Source organism: Hydra viridissima, unplaced genomic scaffold (genome assembly GCF_058129835.1).
Source record: "Hydra viridissima isolate aposymbiotic clone 2 unplaced genomic scaffold, HvirCarnegie_v1 scaffold_6, whole genome shotgun sequence".
NCBI lineage: Eukaryota > Metazoa > Cnidaria > Hydrozoa > Anthoathecata > Hydridae > Hydra > Hydra viridissima.
In genome coordinates, this window is record NW_028324305.1 from 17,858,062 (window position 1) to 17,876,751 (window position 18,690).

At 26.8% G+C, this 18,690-nt stretch overlaps 1 protein-coding gene across 2 annotated transcripts; it reads right to left on the reverse strand.

Moving 5' to 3' along the window:
• Nucleotides 1–1,313: 1,313 nt before the first annotated feature.
• LOC145190208 (26S proteasome non-ATPase regulatory subunit 3-like) lies at nt 1,314–17,188 on the reverse strand. 2 transcript variants are annotated; one of them, XR_016453236.1, is made up of 15 exons: nt 17,020–17,188; nt 16,317–16,466; nt 15,092–15,246; nt 14,418–14,554; nt 13,883–13,937; nt 12,891–12,947; nt 12,621–12,699; nt 12,104–12,207; nt 7,180–7,294; nt 4,532–4,625; nt 4,000–4,129; nt 2,704–2,766; nt 1,791–2,590; nt 1,554–1,712; nt 1,314–1,471 (listed from the first exon to the last, which is right to left on the reverse strand). XR_016453236.1 is itself a non-coding variant. In XM_090090061.1 (15 exons), exons 1-15 carry the CDS (start codon nt 17,099–17,101, stop codon nt 1,400–1,402), a joined length of 1,437 nt encoding a protein of 478 aa, XP_089946187.1. In that variant the 5' UTR covers nt 17,102–17,188; the 3' UTR covers nt 1,314–1,399. The 2 variants fall into 2 exon arrangements, 1 of the variants encoding a protein (XP_089946187.1); XM_090090061.1 differs by having other exon boundaries at nt 1,554–1,604; nt 2,498–2,590.
• Between the last annotated feature and the right edge of the window lie 1,502 nt (nt 17,189–18,690).

Consider the following 18,690-nt stretch of genomic DNA (forward strand, 5'->3'; position numbering starts at 1 on the left):
ATCTCTTAAATTAACTGTGCTTAAAACGAGTAAACAACCACAGTTTATAAGTAGAAAAGTTGACATTTTCATATCATTACATTTTATTGAGCCACTCATTCAGACACAGTTGCTTAATAAGCTTTTCTAAATCAAAATGCTTTGCATTTTGAAGACTTATCTTCGTCGTTAGAAAAATAAACATCGTTTGGTTTACGTGTTGTTCAAACCAAGATTAACTTGCAGTTGATACCATTATTACAACAAAACACGTCATTTTCCAGGGTGTAAGTAAATATTGCTTTTTTTCTCAGAGAAGAACAACAAAAATTTTAAAATATGCAATGGTAACGCAGCCATTTAATTTAATACTTATTTTATACTTAGAAAATCCTTTTAGTCTCTTTACATTCATTTTTATTGCCTTGAAAAATTCTAGATTGAGCCATATTAGAAAAAATGCATGAATTGTCAATAATAATAGAGGATTTTTTTAAAATGAGGAATCGTTGTAGAAACTACAGACATTTAAAGGAATTTTTGAAATTTCATCTTGAGTCTCATGATTCAAAAGTAATATTAGTCGATACTGTTATAGAAGTCGCAGATTAAAATTGCAAAACATTCCTTTTTTCAGTAAATAAAGAAACAGTTTTCATCAATAGACATTATAAGAGCAAATACTTGAAATGTTGAAAAGTTTGAGTTGTTGTACATTGCAGTGTTATAAGAGCCTATCTTGCAATTAAGAATTAAACGTAAGCTTTGTAAAACTTCTTTTTAGCCTTTGTGTAGGTGTAGTTCAACAATTGAAAGAAGTTAACATTTAAATGGCGAAAAATTTCTTAGATATCAGTCGTTTTAATTAACTTGAAAGGTACACAGGTGGCAAAACAGTTTTTGGTTTTTTTTCATTGGCCAATAATTTGGGCTTCCTTGATCAATATGACCTTAAATAGATTTCTACATTTTTAAACTGTCTGTATTTATTATGATGTCTTAACTATAAGAGCCAATTTTAGGCTTAAACACAATAAAATCATAAGTCCGTGTTTCCCAACGCAAAGCCCACGCGCCCGAGGGGGTAAAAATGCGAGTTAAGTGTTAGGCGACAGTTTCTTCAGTGAACACTTTGATTTTTAAATAAATTAAGCATATGATATACAGGCATAAGAATTTTAGAAAGGCTCAGGTAACGCAAAACAATTTTAACTTTGAGACTTTTATAGAAACGCAAACGATCAAATGTTAAAACTCCAATTCAGAACAAATAAAAGGAGAAGCCTGCCATTAGCTAGAAAATAGGAAAAATTAACCACACGAAAACAAAAAAATAAAAACCAGTCGCATTTTAACAACGGAAAAGTTTTCAGTACAATTCTAAACTTTGAAGAATAAGTGAGTAAAAGACAAACGTAATCTAAGGAAATTCATCATCCTCAGCGATTTCCTTTGCATATTCAAGATCTTGCTTTTCACGTTCGCGTTGCTCCTAATAGGAAAAAGTATAATTACAGCGTAAATAAAATGACTTTGCTTTACCAAATACAAAAAAAAGTTCAGCAAGTGCTTACCTCTAGTGTCTCTAAATCTTTATGATAAGATTTTGCAGGGTAACGCATAGCCTAATAATAATTAAAATTTTATAAAGACACTTACATTTGCAGCATTTATTACATTGAGTTAAAGTATTGTTTACATTTGCAGCATTTATTACATTGCGTTAAAGTATTGTTTACATTTGCAGCATTTATTACATAGCGTTAAAGTATTGTTTACATTTGCAGCATTTATTACATTGCGTTAAAGATTTTTATAGATTCTTAGAACTCTGATAAAATTTAGAGAACTTCAATATATTACCAAATAGAATAAATTTTAGATTCTCATTAAACATCCTTGACATAAATTTTTATAACAGTGAAAAAAAGGACACGTAATGAAATCATCACAGTAAAAATATTGACATAATTAAATCATTACCATGTCATAGCTAATCAGCTTTTTATAATACTTTTCTGTCGCACAAGACTTCATTGTTAAATAATACCCGTTAAAATTGAGACTTCAGCTATTCAAAGATATTAATCAAATTTCTTATCTGGGGAACAATTGAGGTTTTCTTAAAGATGGCTTTAAAGCATATTTTAAGCGCTTTCTTTTTTAAACTTTATTGGTAAGCATATCTTAGTTACGCCTAATTCAAGAAACCGATTTCTTAGCCAGGACAATTTTCCCCTGACTGGAGATCGGCCTTTTGATGAAAAAACAAAGAAACTTAAGAATTCCTTATCTAACAATAAGAACCATTCTTAACGAATAACAACAATAAGAACCATTCTTCACGAGATAACTACTTTGTAATTAGAAATTTCATGAGCTACTTATTCAAAGCAAATAATTACCAAATCTTTTTACCAAAGCTGAACATTTTGCTTAATATATCACTATTTCTTTTGCATAACTTTATTTTAAATGTTTAGATTGTAGGAATTTCGATAACAAAAAGAGAAAATACCTTAACAGATTGGTTGTAAATATCTAATGAAAACCGAATACGTTGATGAAAAGCCTGCTGTGGTTCGTTAGTTGAATAAACGTCAACATTTTCCTAAAATTTTAAATTTATGCTATTATTATCATAAAAAATATTAATAGAAAAAAAAAAAAAAAAAAAAAAAACAAAAAAAAAACAGAGCAGCCCTGCTACAGTATCTAGGATACCTTTGATTGAACACATTTTTGCTCATGATCGATAGTAGCATCAATAACACCATCACGAATCGCCTAAAAAAAAAACCAGCATCATAAATTTTTTTTACTATGCTGCTTATCTTAGTACCTTGTAACAGTCAACGGCGTTAAAACGTTAAGTTTTAATTTTAAGTTTTAATGCATCCATTGATAAACTTATTTTGAATACTTTAACGCTGTATTACTTGCCACATTTTTGCCAGATTAAATAGTTATTTACTTGAAGATTAAAGCATAATTTTTTGATTATTAACTCTTCAAGCTAAACTTCAATTAAATCTGGAAAATGTCACTCAATTTAGAACAAGTTCTTTTAAGCGTTCGACAAATAATGGAGCGCCAAATTATTAAAAACACGAGTATCAACGCATGGAATAAAAATTAACGTTTTAGGTTTCAATTCCGCCAAACGCCGCAACGCATTACGACATAATATTACTTGGAGATTCAATTAAAACAAATTTCATGAATTTTCAAGTCAGAAGATTATATAACGTTTCGTTTAGTTTTTTTTATTTAAAAAAAAAAAAGAAGTGAATTTAAAAGAAAGTAACGAATAAAATCCAAAATAATATTTTATTTTTATGAACCAGATTTTTATGTGTACAAATTGTAAAAATACAGAAAAAAAAAAAAAAAAAATTCACCAAGTTTAATTTTTACATGAATATCTTTTATTTTTAACAAGAGTATTTATCCTTTTCGGAATTGAATTGGTAAGATTTTTGCACAATTCCGGAGTGATTACCGTCACCCAAACTTATTGTTACTCATTCATAAGCACATCGATTGTTTTAGCCTCTGGCAAAAGCAATCCAATGTCGATAAAGTCACAGGTTTATGAATTGTTTAAATCACAAAGTTAAGATGTTTATAAAAATTAAGTTGCAAATTTTATAAAACACAAAATCTCAGAAAAAACCAACACAAATCATGAAAATACAGTGTGAAGATAAAATTACCCAGATTTAATAACATAACTTAAAAGATTTTCCTCGGTTTTTTTTTATAAACAATAATTCAACAGACTACGCAAAATTGGAAATAAAAAAAAAAAAAAAAAAAAAAAAAGATATGATTATATTTAATATTTTAAAATATTTTATTTAAAAAAATACTTTCTAGCTATATTATCAAATTCTGAGCTTTATAAGCTATTATGCCTGGGTTCATTATTCTTTTATCAACACCAAAAATAAAAACAATAAAAAATCCAATCCAATAGGTTATAAAGTAAACAAAGAAATTATAAAGTATTTTTTTCACCTTACTAACAATGAATTCAGAATCATCAGCAGAATCAAGGCCCAACTTTGCAGCAATATCACTCAGTGATATCCGAGAATATGACAGACTTATCATTTTAATACCTGTTTTAATAACATTGTGACGCAACCTTAAAAAAAATTTATATTACAAATAATATTAATAAATTAAAATGTCAAATATAAATATTGAATTTATTGTTTCTATATTTTAATTCCTAGAAATAAATTGCTATAAAATTAAGTTGAATAAGAATAACTGATATCAAATTTATAGAAAGATTTATTAGATGTTATTAGAGATAAAGTAATAAAGATTTTAATAATACATTAAAGGAAGTTTTTTTTTATTTATTATAATATTATATCATGTAACATTTCATAATCTCTAATTAAACGTTATTAAATTGTACAATAAATTCATTCCATTTAATTCAATCAAAAACAAAAATTCAAAGTACCAGACAAACTGGTCTGTTACAACATAACTAAATAATGTGAGAAATCGGCAAAATATGTTTCTTTTATGGTACCTTATGATAAGAGTGTACGTCTTCTCAAGCAGAAACTTCTCTTTATGCTGATCAACAACTTGGCTGAACAATAGTAGATTACCAGTTCTTACAGCTAAATATATTCAACATTTAATAAGTTTGCAAAACTGCTAGGTTATTTTTTGTCAAATCAACCAGAAATGTTTAAATTTGTCACTTATCATTTCCAGTTTGGCTCATTTTCACCACACGTTTCATGCATAGATTCATTATTCATTATTCATGATTCATTAGATAATCTGTGCTAATTTTTATCAAGTCCTTATAATTTCTATATTCTAATTGATTTCAATAAAAATGCACAATAAATTGCTTTAGAACTCCATATTTTAAAATACTAAATTTTTATTTACAAGAAAATGCAAATTAATAAATAAAAAATATGTGTTAAACAGCAAGGATATTTTATTTATCAGTAAAAACAAATTGTGATGAATTCAGACAATAGCTTTTTGTTAAGAGTAAAGTTTAAAAGAATATTAATCAAAGAAATAACTTACCACAAATACAGATAAAGGCAAGCAAAAAAAAAAAAAAAAAAAAAAAAAAAAATTTTCTGACAATCAGAAGGAATGTAAAGAGATTATAATGTTAATATCAGGAATCAGAGAAGAAGATGCTATTGCATGCAATTCCCTAATTTAAATTTCTAAAATATATAGCATATGCAAAGCCACTATTGTAAAAAAGCAACTAAATAATAAACACGAAGAAGCACAAATGCATTTGAAACATCTCTGATACATTAACTGGTCTGAACTGGTGATGAAGTTGATTTCCTCAATGTTCTGAGAAAAAAACTTTTAAAAGGTTGAAAATAAAAAGATATGAGCTTAAAAAAAAATTTATCAACTTAATCATGACAGAAACCATCATCATACCAGCAGGTCTTCTTACGCTTGCGTTAAAGTTCCTTTTTTAAAAAAAAGCCTGTTATTAAAATCAACTAAATATATTTTCATCCAAATTAGGCACATCTAAAAAATCTTATTTTAATCAAACTTTTAATGCTTTATTAACATATTTCAATTTTTCTTTTTAAAATGATGTTGTTAATTACAAGATTTCCCAAAACTTTCTCTGTAAACCTTCGTCAATTACAAGATTTCCTCAATAATACTAGTTCTGAGAAAGAGTTTTTAAAAGGTAAGATGGAAAATAAAAGATATGAACTGAGCAGTGGAACTAACCAAATAACATGACAGTTTCAAATTGAACCTTAAAGATTTAGCTGTCAATAACTTTTTTTGAATTCCACAAGTCAGACATAAATAGAACAATATTCCCATAAAATTTATAATTGTGAATAGAGATTTCCCATTAGGAGAAATAATATTTTTTCCAATTCTATGTACATCATAAAGAATAAATCTCTACAGTTAAAGCCGGTTTTTCTTTTTTCTTTTTAGTCAAATTGATATTCAAGCAATAGCTAATCATCAAGCTTGACTTATATCATAATCTGAAACATCTACAACATTGATTGAACTGCTTCCTCCAAGTTAAATTGTTTGACATCCAAATCTTGCTACAACATTAAAAGATGACAAATTAAGGAAGCTGGAGATTAAAGTAGACATTATCAAGTAATCAAAAAAATATTTCTATCGTAGTCATCAAATTCATTAAGACTAATTTAACTAAATTTTATAACTCTCATTTCATATAATTTTCACATTCTCTTGTAATCCCAAGATTACAAGAGAATGTGAAATGCATTAGCTAACTTTATCTTATAAAATACAACAAGATAAAATTTTGATATTTATGTTATACAATTTGGACTTAATTATAAAATACATATTAGCGAACTTTATCTTATAAAATGTAACAAGATAAGATTTTATTATTTACATTATGGGATTTGCACTTAATTATAAAATGCATATTTTTTATTCAGTATTTTTGTATTGAAGCAAAGAAAATCTTACAATATTTTGATTATTAAAAGATAAAATGTCAATTTTTTATAACAATAAATAAAAAAGCTTTTTTTATGATCTTTACAGTAAACTGCAAGTCATCAAAAAATCCACGCAATTCTAAGACAACTTTATTTAAAGAATTAGAATTTACTTATGTGGGAATTAAAAACTTCTTATATTGAATGCCAAAATAGGATTTAAAATAATTTTGAAAATTTTTAATGAATTCAAAAAAGTTTTCTTAGAGACTCAGAAGTTATTGTTAATTAAGTGTTAAAATTTTATTCTCAGCACTATAAATGGATTCTCATGGTGCTAAGAATAAATTAAAAATGATTGGTATTACAAACTATAATTAGGGAATTGTAAGGAATTAGACCATAACACTTTCCCAGCCTATCTGTGCATGATTTGAAAATTGATTAAAAAAAACCAGCTTACTTTAAGATAGTAGATGGCATGTGGTTAATTTAATATGGAACATCACTACCTATATTTAAACTAATTTTCTCAAATTTTTTTTGCACATCACTTTAACTCAGTTTGCTGTGATTGAATTATTATTCTGTAGATCCAATCAAATTACTTTGAACAAAAAAGATCATTGCATCAAACTTTGAATGAGTCTGAGGAACATAAGATTAAAACCATATTTCTCATTTATATTTTTTGAAAGTCTAATTTTTACAAAATATGCAATACCTTGTGTTAGCTGATAATAAGGAACTAATGTCTTCTTAAGAATTGGTTCTTTGAATGTTTTACGATCAGGAATTTCACCCAACAGCAACTGGACTACAACTGCCAGTCGATTCACCTATGCAATAAAAACAAGATTTAGCTGTGCTAATAGTTAACCAAATGTAGTATTTCTCACCATTTTGATTGCAGCAGTATTTGAGAAAGCTTAAAAGTAAAATAAATAAAATACTTTCTTTAATATGGTATTTATCTGCAATTACAGTAGGTTGGCAAGTAGAGTAAAAAATTAGAATTAGTGGCCAACTACTAAAATTTACTGATTACATTTTTATATTTTTGCATTGAGTTTTATTACCAAAGAAAAGGTATTGGTTTCATATTGAAACATTTAAAATTTTCCTTAAACTGAAAGGTTAAAAAAAACCATGAACAGTGGCTCAGAAAGAAAGTTTAATTAAAAACTTCAAGATTGGCTAATCAATTGTAGTTAGGCAAATTTCAACAACTTATGAAAATTAACTGGGTTTCCATACCAACTTTCAGTTGGCAACAAAGCTCACCAAATCTGCATTCTAACACTTTTACTGCAAGAATACTGTATTGGGTTATAGTGTGATTGCTTTGTATCTACATCAGTTTTCCAATATTGATAAAAATAATGTACAGCCTACTCTTTATAGAAATGGGAAAAACTATCAATACTATCAACAATATTGTTATATATTCTCTATTTTAAAATACTTGAAACAGTATTGACAAAGCACAACATTTTGCTTCTTTTAAGCATTTAGATATGATTTAGTAACAGTTCTTTTTTTAAAACACTATATAACAATATAACAATATATAAAGTTTTGCCCGACTCAAAAGGCTTAGAAGCTGCTATTAAAACAAATCATTCTCACAAGAAGGACCTTATAATATTTCACCATAACAACACCATTTCAAACACTAAGCAATTTAATCAATTAACAATAAAGTAAGGTAGCAATTTGAAAACCATCATCATACTATTTTAAAAATTTTGACAAACAGTATAATTAATTTGATAAATAACTTATATATAAAAAATTTCTTATACTGATATCTAGAGGTTGCACCACACCCCACAACTTTTGTTAAATGTTTTTGAAAAAATCTCTTAGCAATATTGTTTAATTCCAGTAATATTAATTTCTAAGTAGATTCTTTAAATAGAATTTTAATTATAAGATTTCATGTTATCCTAACAATAATATGTTGCTGTAATTTAATTTATTTTGGATTGAAAACATTTGTACAATTTACAGTAAATTTCTAATCTTTTATTTAATGCATTTTAGTGAGTGTATAACCAAAATCTTTAGCTTTGTTTTGTAAAAAGGGCTGTATTGCATCAGAAATTTAACATATTTTAAATTAAAGATACAGCATTATTGAGATTTTCTGTTTTTTTTTTTTTTACTTATGTTCCTATTAATCTGTATGCATGCATACATGCATGCATGCATACATGCATGCATACATGCATGCATACATACATACATACATACATACATACATACATACATACATACATACATACATACATACATACATACATACATACATACATACATACATACATACATATATACATACATACATACATACATACATTACATACATACATACATACATACATACATACATACATACATACATACATACATACATACATACATACATACATATATACATACATACATACCGAGGAGCCCAAATCTCCTCTCCAGTGAACAAAAAAGTTGATAAAAAGTTCACTAAAGCTTAAAAAGCATGTTGAAAAGAATTCTACTATGTCCATCAGAAAGACAACAAAACTGTTCAATGTTGATGAGAGTACAGCCAGAAGAACTCTAAAAACACTTGGAAAAGTCAATAAGGCCCAATCTACATGCCAACTTTTGACAAAAAGGCTAAAAACTTTGAGATTGGAGTGATCAAAGAAGCTTCTGAATCAGCTGAAAAGCCGTGCTTCATCAACAGTTACAGTTTTCTCATATAGAAAAATTTTTAGTGTTGACTGTGTACTCAATAGATGAAATGACAAATTCATTATGCAGAGGGGTGACAAAGCACCACCTGTGTGTCACACTAAGCATCCTTAGTCCATCATGATGCTAGAAATAATTGCTTCTAATGGAGAGAAATGTCCACCAATCTATATCAAAGAGAAAGAAAAAGTTACCTCTGATGTGTATATCAGCTTCCTAAAACATTATGTGGTGCCATGACTGAAGAAGACATTCCCAAAAAACAATTACATCTTTCAACAGGAAAATGCACCTTGTCATGAGTCCAGAAAAACCCAACAATATCTTCAGGACAATATGGCTAAATTCTGGCCTAAACAAATTTCGCCACCATCCAGCCTTGACCTGAATGCCCTTGACTATAGTGTGTGGAACGTAGTTGAGAATAAGGGTTGTAAAAAGCCCCACTCAAATATCAAGTCACTAAAATCATCAATTACCTGTGCTTGGAACTCAATGTCAAGGGACTATGTAATCAGCACCTGCTAGACTTGAGGCAGTGATCAAAACCTAGGCTTGAGGCAGTGATCAAAAAAAAGGAGACCCAATTGAATGTTAAGGTGGGAAAAGCATTTATCTTCAACTTTTCTTTTATTAACATTCCATGAAGATAATTTTTTAGTGCTTTGAAAATTCATTTTGAAAAATGTTCTAAAAAATTTGTGAATTGCTGCCATACCCTGTATATATAAACCTCTGGGCCTGCATCAGTTAAAAGAGAAATCGGTAAAAAAAAAAAAAAATCAAAGGAGCTTTTCATTTAATTCCTGATAACATCTTCAGTGAATTAAGTTCAGATCAAAAATATCTTTACAGTAACTTTTTATTCAAATATAGTATTTAAAAATTCTCCACAATACATTCATTATGGTTAACTCCATGGTAGATGCAAAAAGAAGTGTTAGGAGAGAAACATGAAGATACTCTACATACTAAACTGGGGATCGAATTATGCTTAGTTCTTCATTAGTTAACAAAAAGTAGGGGAGAGCGGAGTTGGTTGTCACACTTTTTACATTTTAGAGTGCTCAGCTTTTACTTTTCATCAAATCAATGCCAAACTTTGCACAAAAGTAGTTTAACTATTTCCGGTAACTATTAGAATATTTTTATGACATTGAGTGAAATATTTTTTGCTGTAAAATCATTTATCAAAGACCTCTTCCGTGTGACAACCAACCCCACCCACGAGGTTGGTTGTCACATACTATGGGGCTGGTTGTCACATTTCTTGGTATGTTTTGATTATATTTAAAACTGGTACCAATAAATTTTGTTTACATAATACCAAGAATAAATCTGAATAATCTGGGAAAAAAGAGGCTACATACTGAAAAAAAGAAAATACTATATATCGAGAAATGTTTTTTTTAAATATAACTAAAAACATATATATATATATATATATATATATATATATATATATATATATATATATATATATATATATATATATATATTCTTATTAATATTTTTTTAGCTAGTTTTCTTCTTTTTATAATTAGCAATCCTTTCTTTGACAGGTGAGTTAGTAAGAATCATAGATGAATGCTTTTTCCTACCTTTTTTTGGCACTAACCTTGGACCTGCTTTAGGCAGAGGCCTAATACTCTCAGGTAGTATGGTTGAATTTTTTAAAACTAATAGAGTGATTGGGTCCTGATTAGAGGTTTTATTTGATACAATTGAATCTTCTATTGCTATATCTACCTGATTATCTGGTATCTGAATAAATTCTTTAAACCTTTTATTTGCTGGTTCTGGTTGCATTGAATAAGATTCACAGTTTTTTTAATTTAAATTAAGCTGTGAACAAGGTGGCTCAGGGCAATCAGTTACATAATTAGGACAATAATCAATTACCAACCAGGATTCATTACCAACCATGAAGTCATAGCAGTACTTATATAGTTTTTGAGAGGATCGTAAACTGCCCTGTCCAAGGGCTGCAACTTATGCCTGCAGTGCGATGGAAAAGTAAGCTTTACTATTCCTTTTTTTTTTTTTGCCACATCTAAACCTTCAATACTAAGATGAGTTTCATGATTGTCAAGCAACAATAAAGAAGGTTTTTCTTTAGTGCATTTTGTATTGCCTATAAAATGTTGAAGATATTTTACAAAGTTTTCTTCTTTCATCCAACCACTTGCATTGGCATCTCCTGCACTTCCTGTTGGTGCTCCTATTAGGAAATGATTTTTAAAGTTTTTACGAGGAAAAATAAAAAAAGGTGGAATGCTATTTCCAATAGCATTTACTGTGCATGCTAATGTTACAAGAGTTCCTCTTTCAGCTGATGTGATGGCTCCTACTTGTTTTAATCCTTTTTTGGTTACAACTTTTTTAGGTCTTTGTACAGTAGTTACAGCAGTTTCATCCATGTTCCAAATGTCATTTGGTGAGAACAAGTAATTTTGCATACAGTGCTGCAAATTGCTAAAAAATAATGCAACATTCTGCTTATTGAAATTTGTTGCTCAACTTAAACTAGTAGCTTCAGGTTGCCTAATGAAAATTTTTGGGTGGCGCTTTATAAATCCTGTAAACCAGCTTGTTCCTTTAAAGCCCAAGAATTGGGAACTTTTATATTATTTTTAACTGCAAGCTGTGCACACACACTAAATCAATATACAAACAAAACAACAGACAATTGTGCAAACAAAACAAACAGATGTAGTTACATAGATGAAGTTAAAAATTTAAAAATTGAAGCAATGGTGACTGTGTAACAGACTAATCATTTATACATGTTTTGAATCTACATTTTATTTTCTTTAACAAATTTATACTTAATAAAAACAGGTATTAATTTTGCATCAGCCCAAATTCAGTAAAATAGTTAATACTTAAAAACTCAGTATTATTCTCACATGCTGTTTGAATCCAACAGCCACTTGTTGAGGAGCTTTACGAATTGCATTCATCAGGTGTTTGTGAGATTCTGAATAATCAAGCTGAATAGCTTTAATTAGTCCTAAAAAAAAAAACGTTTAACATAATGGAATACTTCAACATTTGTATAATCTACTTGACACTTAACCCACTAGTTTTGCAAATATCAGCACTTATTTTCAGAAAAAAGGTTTTTTTTCTTTATCACCAATTTTTTGCAGTTTACTTTTGTGAAAGAAAACATGTTAAAGAGAAATTACCTCATAAGTCTTTAATGTTATTTATAAGTCTATCATGTATAATAATTCAAGTTTTAAAAGTATTTTATTAAAAGTTTATTGGTTGTAGTTGAAAAGTTGAAAAAAGCTGATTGGTTGTAGAATTAGTTTAACTAAATTTAATTCCTCTGGATTAAAGTTTTGATATTTTTCACCCATTAGAATTTTTTTTTAATTGCTTTTATTTTGCATCAAACTGTAAAATTTAAAGTTTTACCTAAATAGTATAAATAGCGAGCCCATTCATTATTTGTAGCATTCTCTGGGAAGACAGATTTGGAAACTAATTTGTCTGCCTATAAAAAAAATATCTAAGCTCTGTAAAAATATACATTAAAAAAACTTTATATGGCAAATTGAAAGCAATAGTGTGATTATGAAAAAATTAGTTAAATTTTTTTTAGAAAGAAAATTTCTATTTAGTAAATGTTTCATAATTATAGCTTGCTGTTATATTGTTTAGTCTTTGTTAAACATTTAAATATACCTGATCATACAAATTGTAGTGGATGTAGTTGCGTAACAATAAGTTCAATAGTATTGCCTGGAAGGTATGTTAAAAGCTATAAAATGACTAAGAATTCATTTTCAATAAATAAGCTGATATAAGAGCAAAAACATAATAAATAGCAAACACATTAAAAAATACACAGATCATAGATAAATATCTCCTAGTTTCAGAGTTTTTACTTTGGAAATTCTTTTGAGATCAAAAAGAATTCAAACGGAATTTCCTAAATCTTAATCTATTTATAGTAATTTTTTTAAAGTAAACATTAGAGTTTGTTTTTTAAGTTAACAATAAGGAAAAAGGTATTAACTTTTATATAAGACTTTGAAAAGAAATTGAATTTTCTGAAGTTTATTAAAAAAGAACTCTTTATGAGTTTAAAACAGTAAAAATTTGTAGTGTCAGAAATTTACATTCATACATAAATTGTTATTTTTGCAAAATAAGTTTAATGAATTTAATTGAATAAAAATTCGGCATATTATCTAAAAAGCGCTGAAAGAATATAGTTATGTGAGGTATCCTGTTTTTACTGGAAAATTTTGTGTGAATAAAATATATATTTTTAAACTCAATTTATTTTAAATGACTGAACTAAACATTATTAACAGAAAAACAGAACTCTAATGCTTAATCTTAAGCCATACACTTAAATGATTTTTCTGACGATCTCAAAACTGTGCACATTAAAGTAGTGAACAACTACTTTTGTTAAATAAAAACTGTAATTTAAATAATTTTAAATTCAATTGAAATTTAATTCTTTTTTTTATCATTTTCAATTTTTTTTCGATTTGTAGCTCGCTAGTCTACTCTTAATCTGGTTTATTGGTAATTTTTTAAAATTTTATTTATTTATTTTTTAAATTTTTATTTATTTATTTTTTTTTTGTTAATTGTAAAATCTTTAAAAAAATCTTGAACATTGATTAGTAAATTTCAATTTTCAAAATAAATTTTCAAATTACCTGCCCATCTGTATCATGCCTAAGCGTTGTTGTCCTTAATCTTGCATGTAGAAATCTACACAACAATGTAGGTGTTAAATTTTATTTTAAGATTATAAAACAAAAATATGATATATAATAAGTAATAATATTAAATAACAGCCCCAAAAAACAAAAGCAATTTAACTAAATTAAATACTTTCCTGCTAGTTTCTCCCCCAATAAAGAATTTAATTTACCAAATTCATAAGAACATAGAACTTCAACTTTTAAAAGATTGATTTTACTACTTATCAAAATTATTTATAGTTAAGGTTGAATACTATATATATTTGTAATTTTCAAAAAGTTGAAGATGCATCAAATGTTCAGTGTAAATATGTAACTTAAATTTTCTTATACAATAATAATAAAATATGTATGCAAAAAGTTTATTTTCAATTTTGAATGCACTCCTCAGCAAAATAAATATACAGAATTCAAAATTGAAAACATAAATAAATGATGACCTTTAGAGGTTCAAAATAAATTGTTTAAACTTAGTGTTATCACTTACTCTCTAATTTCTTTTAAACGATTAACCAACTCATATGATCGAGAGTAGTAGAAATAACAAGATGCTGCTAAAAGATCTAATGTTCTACGATTGTAAGTTGAAACTCTCTGAACAAGAGCATCAGCACAAGTAACTGTCTAAAATAAAATCAATTAAAGAAATGTTGAAAAAAAGTCTACTTTTACAAGGAGTAGGTTTGAGTTTTTGTTGTAATTGGAAAAGCCTTTTTTTGGTTGATGATTGCCAGTATGCCAGTATAAAACTTTAAGTACCAACAAAGTTGTCATCCTTTGCAGTATTTTCAATGTAATTGCTCTTGCCAGCGGGCTATTAAGCACTCTTGAGTGAAGAAGTCTTTTACTAATCATATATACGTATGTATGTATGTATGTATGTATGTATGTATGTATGTATGTATGTATGTATGTATGTATGTATGTATGTATGTATGTATGTATGTATGTATGTATGTATGTATGTATGTATGTATGTATGTATGTATAGATTTGAGAAGATAGGGAACAATGATTTTTTTCTAAAGACTCTTTCAAAGTGCCTAAATAGTATTAGAGATTTTCTAAGACTATACAATGCCTTTAATATATAGTGGTGTAAAATACTGTTATTAAAATTAATACAGTTATAACACAATTTTAAAAAACTTTCTACTATACCTTATCTAAAAGAGCATTGTCTATAAAGTAAATAGTGGCTAAAAGATGCAGATAAACATCTATTTCTGGCAGTTGCTGCACATTTGATTTGTTTTTTTCATCTGTATTCTCAGTTGGTTCACTATCAAAATATCCTAGTAATGAGGTTTTTGTACCTAAAGAATTAAAAGATATTTAAATAAACCATAACTTTCTAAACATATTGTGTGTACAGTATTAAGATAGCATTAATTTTTCAACTTTCTGAAATTTTAAAACTCTCCCCGCTCCCCTAAATCATCCTATTTCAATCAGTAAAATCAAAATCTGCAAAACTTTAACTCATTGACCATTAATCAATTTAAATTTGTTGTTGAGTGAATTATACTATGCAATTTTTCATTATCATTAACAGAAAAACTTATTGGGTGATAAACTTTCTATGATAATATACAATTGTATAAATTTATTATACAGGTCAACAAATGAAAAATATTTTACATGTTATGGAGCTTGTATTGATTTGATGTATTTCCAAGTTGCTGAATTCAAAAAATGACTTTAGTTTTACTAGTAATTCTTTGTCAATTTATCTCTAGTATTTGAGATAAAAATCTACTTTAGTTTTGTTGATTGGCTCTAGTTTTTAAGAGCACTTCTAAGTTAATATCTTACCAGTATTTTTTTTTTCATTAGTTATCTAGTAAATCTAAGGTTGATGTATGATAAAACACCTTCTAAATTTCTTTTTTATTATTTCCTTTATTCTTCTTTCTTTCCCAGCATATGTACTGAACACAGTGACATTTTATTTTTTAGTTTTTCATATAAGTACCTTGTATTTTATAGTTTTTCACATAAGTACCTTTTACTTTTTGAATACTTTTACCTAAGTTTTCATGTTGTTAATATATACTAATCTATAGTGCCATCATGTGTAACTTTTATTTATTTTTGCTTTTCTTATTTTATTTTATTTTTTTCACTCAGTTATTCATTTTATTTAAAAAATTAGAGCCAATCTAATAAAGTGATTGATCTGTATTTAAATACAAAACTAATTTATGATTTTAACAGTATAACTTATCATTTCAAAACAATTTGTACTGTTGTTAAAAATTACCAACTTAGTTTTTAGTTTGTTAAAAAATATTTTTAAAGAAGGTAGATGGTATTAATACTTGTCAATTACTCCTGCCCTGCCCCCCCCCCCCTGCACCATACACAAAATATTCACTTAACAAACCTGCTTGAGCAAAAGTTGCTATAAGATTAACAAGTAGATTTTCATTTAACTTCTTTCTAACAGTTACAAGGGATCGAAGTACACGAGATGAATATCGAGGTTCCTTATTGATGACAGCTTTTTCAATTAGTCGTAGTTGATCTTTGATATCTAGTAGAAATAAAGAATAAATCACAAGAAAAAACTTTAAAAAAAAGTTATCAAAATATATATCATTCTAAAAAGCAATAATAATAACAATAATAATAATAATAATAATAATAATAATAATAATAATAATAATAATAATAATAATAATAATAATAAAAATAATAATAATAATAATAATAATAATAATAATAATAATAATAATAATAATAATAATAATAATAAACCTTAAACAAAAATAACCCTTAAAATAAAAATAAAAAAAATGTAAAAAAGATAAATATTGAAATGAAAAACAGCTTTATCAAGTTAAATCCTAATAAGATTCTACTTGGATGACAAATTGTGAACTTTGTATATTCCTAAGTTATTTAACTTAAGTTTGGAAAAATCTACTGTAATTGTTAAGTGAACATCTCTTGTCTGCCATGTTGTGACCTCCAATGTTCACTATTAAAATGCCCTATCATATCCTTTCACAGATAAGAGTCTTTATTAAAAATAAAAATATTCTAATAACTTATGACAAAAAACTTTTTTAAAATAGATTAAGTACCTATAAAAGAAATCTTGTTCAATTCTTCTTGGCTTAAAGGACCAGTCTCCGCTGTCATTTCAACATCCTCTGTATGAGTCATCTTAATAAGATATCAAAGAATCTGAGATTTTAAAGCTAATTTATATTTTTAATATATTTTTCTTCTAAAAAAGAAAGCATTGATAACACTAAAAAAAAAAAATCAGTATAACACATTTTCCATATATATATATATATATATATATATATATATATATATATATATATATATATATATATATATATATATATATATATATATATATATATATATATATATATATAATAATAATAATAATAATAATAATAATAATAAAGAGACAGTTAAATACATGTTAACTAAAAGGTAAAATTACATAATAATAGTAATAATATAGTTCGTACAACAGTAAAATTACATTATGGATTACATGTAAGTCAACTTATTTAAAGTTAAATAAAAGCCAGGAAATCCTGCTCAGTGGTGGTGAACAGGATAACCTCTCAATTATTTGGGTTGGGCAAGGGTCAAAACATCATCAAATGATCTTAGATTTTTTCAATTATCTAATGTGTGCGTGTGTGAGTGTAACAGAAAGAAGGCGAGAGTTTGTAACAAAAAGAAAGCATATGAGAAAGAGAAAGGGAAAAAGAAAAATAAAGAAAGAAAGAGAGAAAGAGAAAGACATACACCTTTTTTAAATGGAAAATACAGTTTTCTTTTACATTTTAGGTTATAAGTTTTAGTGAATTCAACTTTTAGAACAGATGATTTGCTTTGTTTACACTTTAATATGCATGTGTAATAAAGAAAAAAACATTTAAAAATGAGTGAAGAAAAATTAGTATTAAAATATGATGCAAAACAAAATTAATATAACACCAAAATTTATTTTCTATTATTTTTAAAACTTAAATAAGACAAAAACATAAATAAACATTAATAGCATGCTAATGCAGACCATTTATTAAACAAAAATGAGTGAATTGTCAAATTCATGAGCAAACATTTATAATGTAAGATATACAACTATGAGGACCAACCACAGTTAGGCAATTTATTGCTTTTTGTAATATTTACTGTATAGCTCTAATAATTAAGTTGGCTTTTTAACATAAACCACAATCTCAAGAAGATCTATATTGTTGGTTAATTATTTTCTGATGAAATTGTTTTTTTTAGTCTTCTTAACAATCGTGATGCCATTTGATGTTGACTCTTTTGATTAACCTCCTTCAAACAGAGAATGCTTGAAAAGTAAGAAGGACTTGAGCAATTCGTTAACGTTTTTCTTGAAAGAAGAAGAAAAAAAAAAAAAAAAAAAAAAAAAATAGACATAAATGTTAGCGTTATATGTAATTTGGGATTTTTCAAATATAACTTTTCATGACTACATGTACATATTTATAAAAACGACTAAATATGATTGGATTGTGAACACGGCTAGTTCCAATCATTTGACTTTTTTCTTTAAAAACAAATTCCACAAAGCTCAGAAACTTTCACTGTAATTTAAAATATTATTTTACACAAACTTTATAATAATACTTTAAAATTTAAATGTGAGACGTTTTTATGAGTGGTTACCTATAAGAGTTTTTCTAAAATCCTGTTCAACCTAAAATGCTAAATTATAAATCATAAAGAACCAAATGTAAATATTTACTGGC

Bases quoted from the DNA above. Each gene is read 5' to 3' on its own strand.
- LOC145190208 (XM_090090061.1), bottom strand. From the start codon at position 17,101: ATGACTCATACAGAGGATGTTGAAATGACAGCGGAGACTGGTCCTTTA. The intron at 2,591-2,703 runs GTATCCTAGATA...TTAAAATTTTAG, and splicing joins AAAAATGTGTTCAATCAAAG to GAAAATGTTGACGTTTATTC. The intron at 1,472-1,553 runs GTAAGCACTTGC...TTTTCCTATTAG, and splicing joins AAGATTTAGAGACACTAGAG to GAGCAACGCGAACGTGAAAA.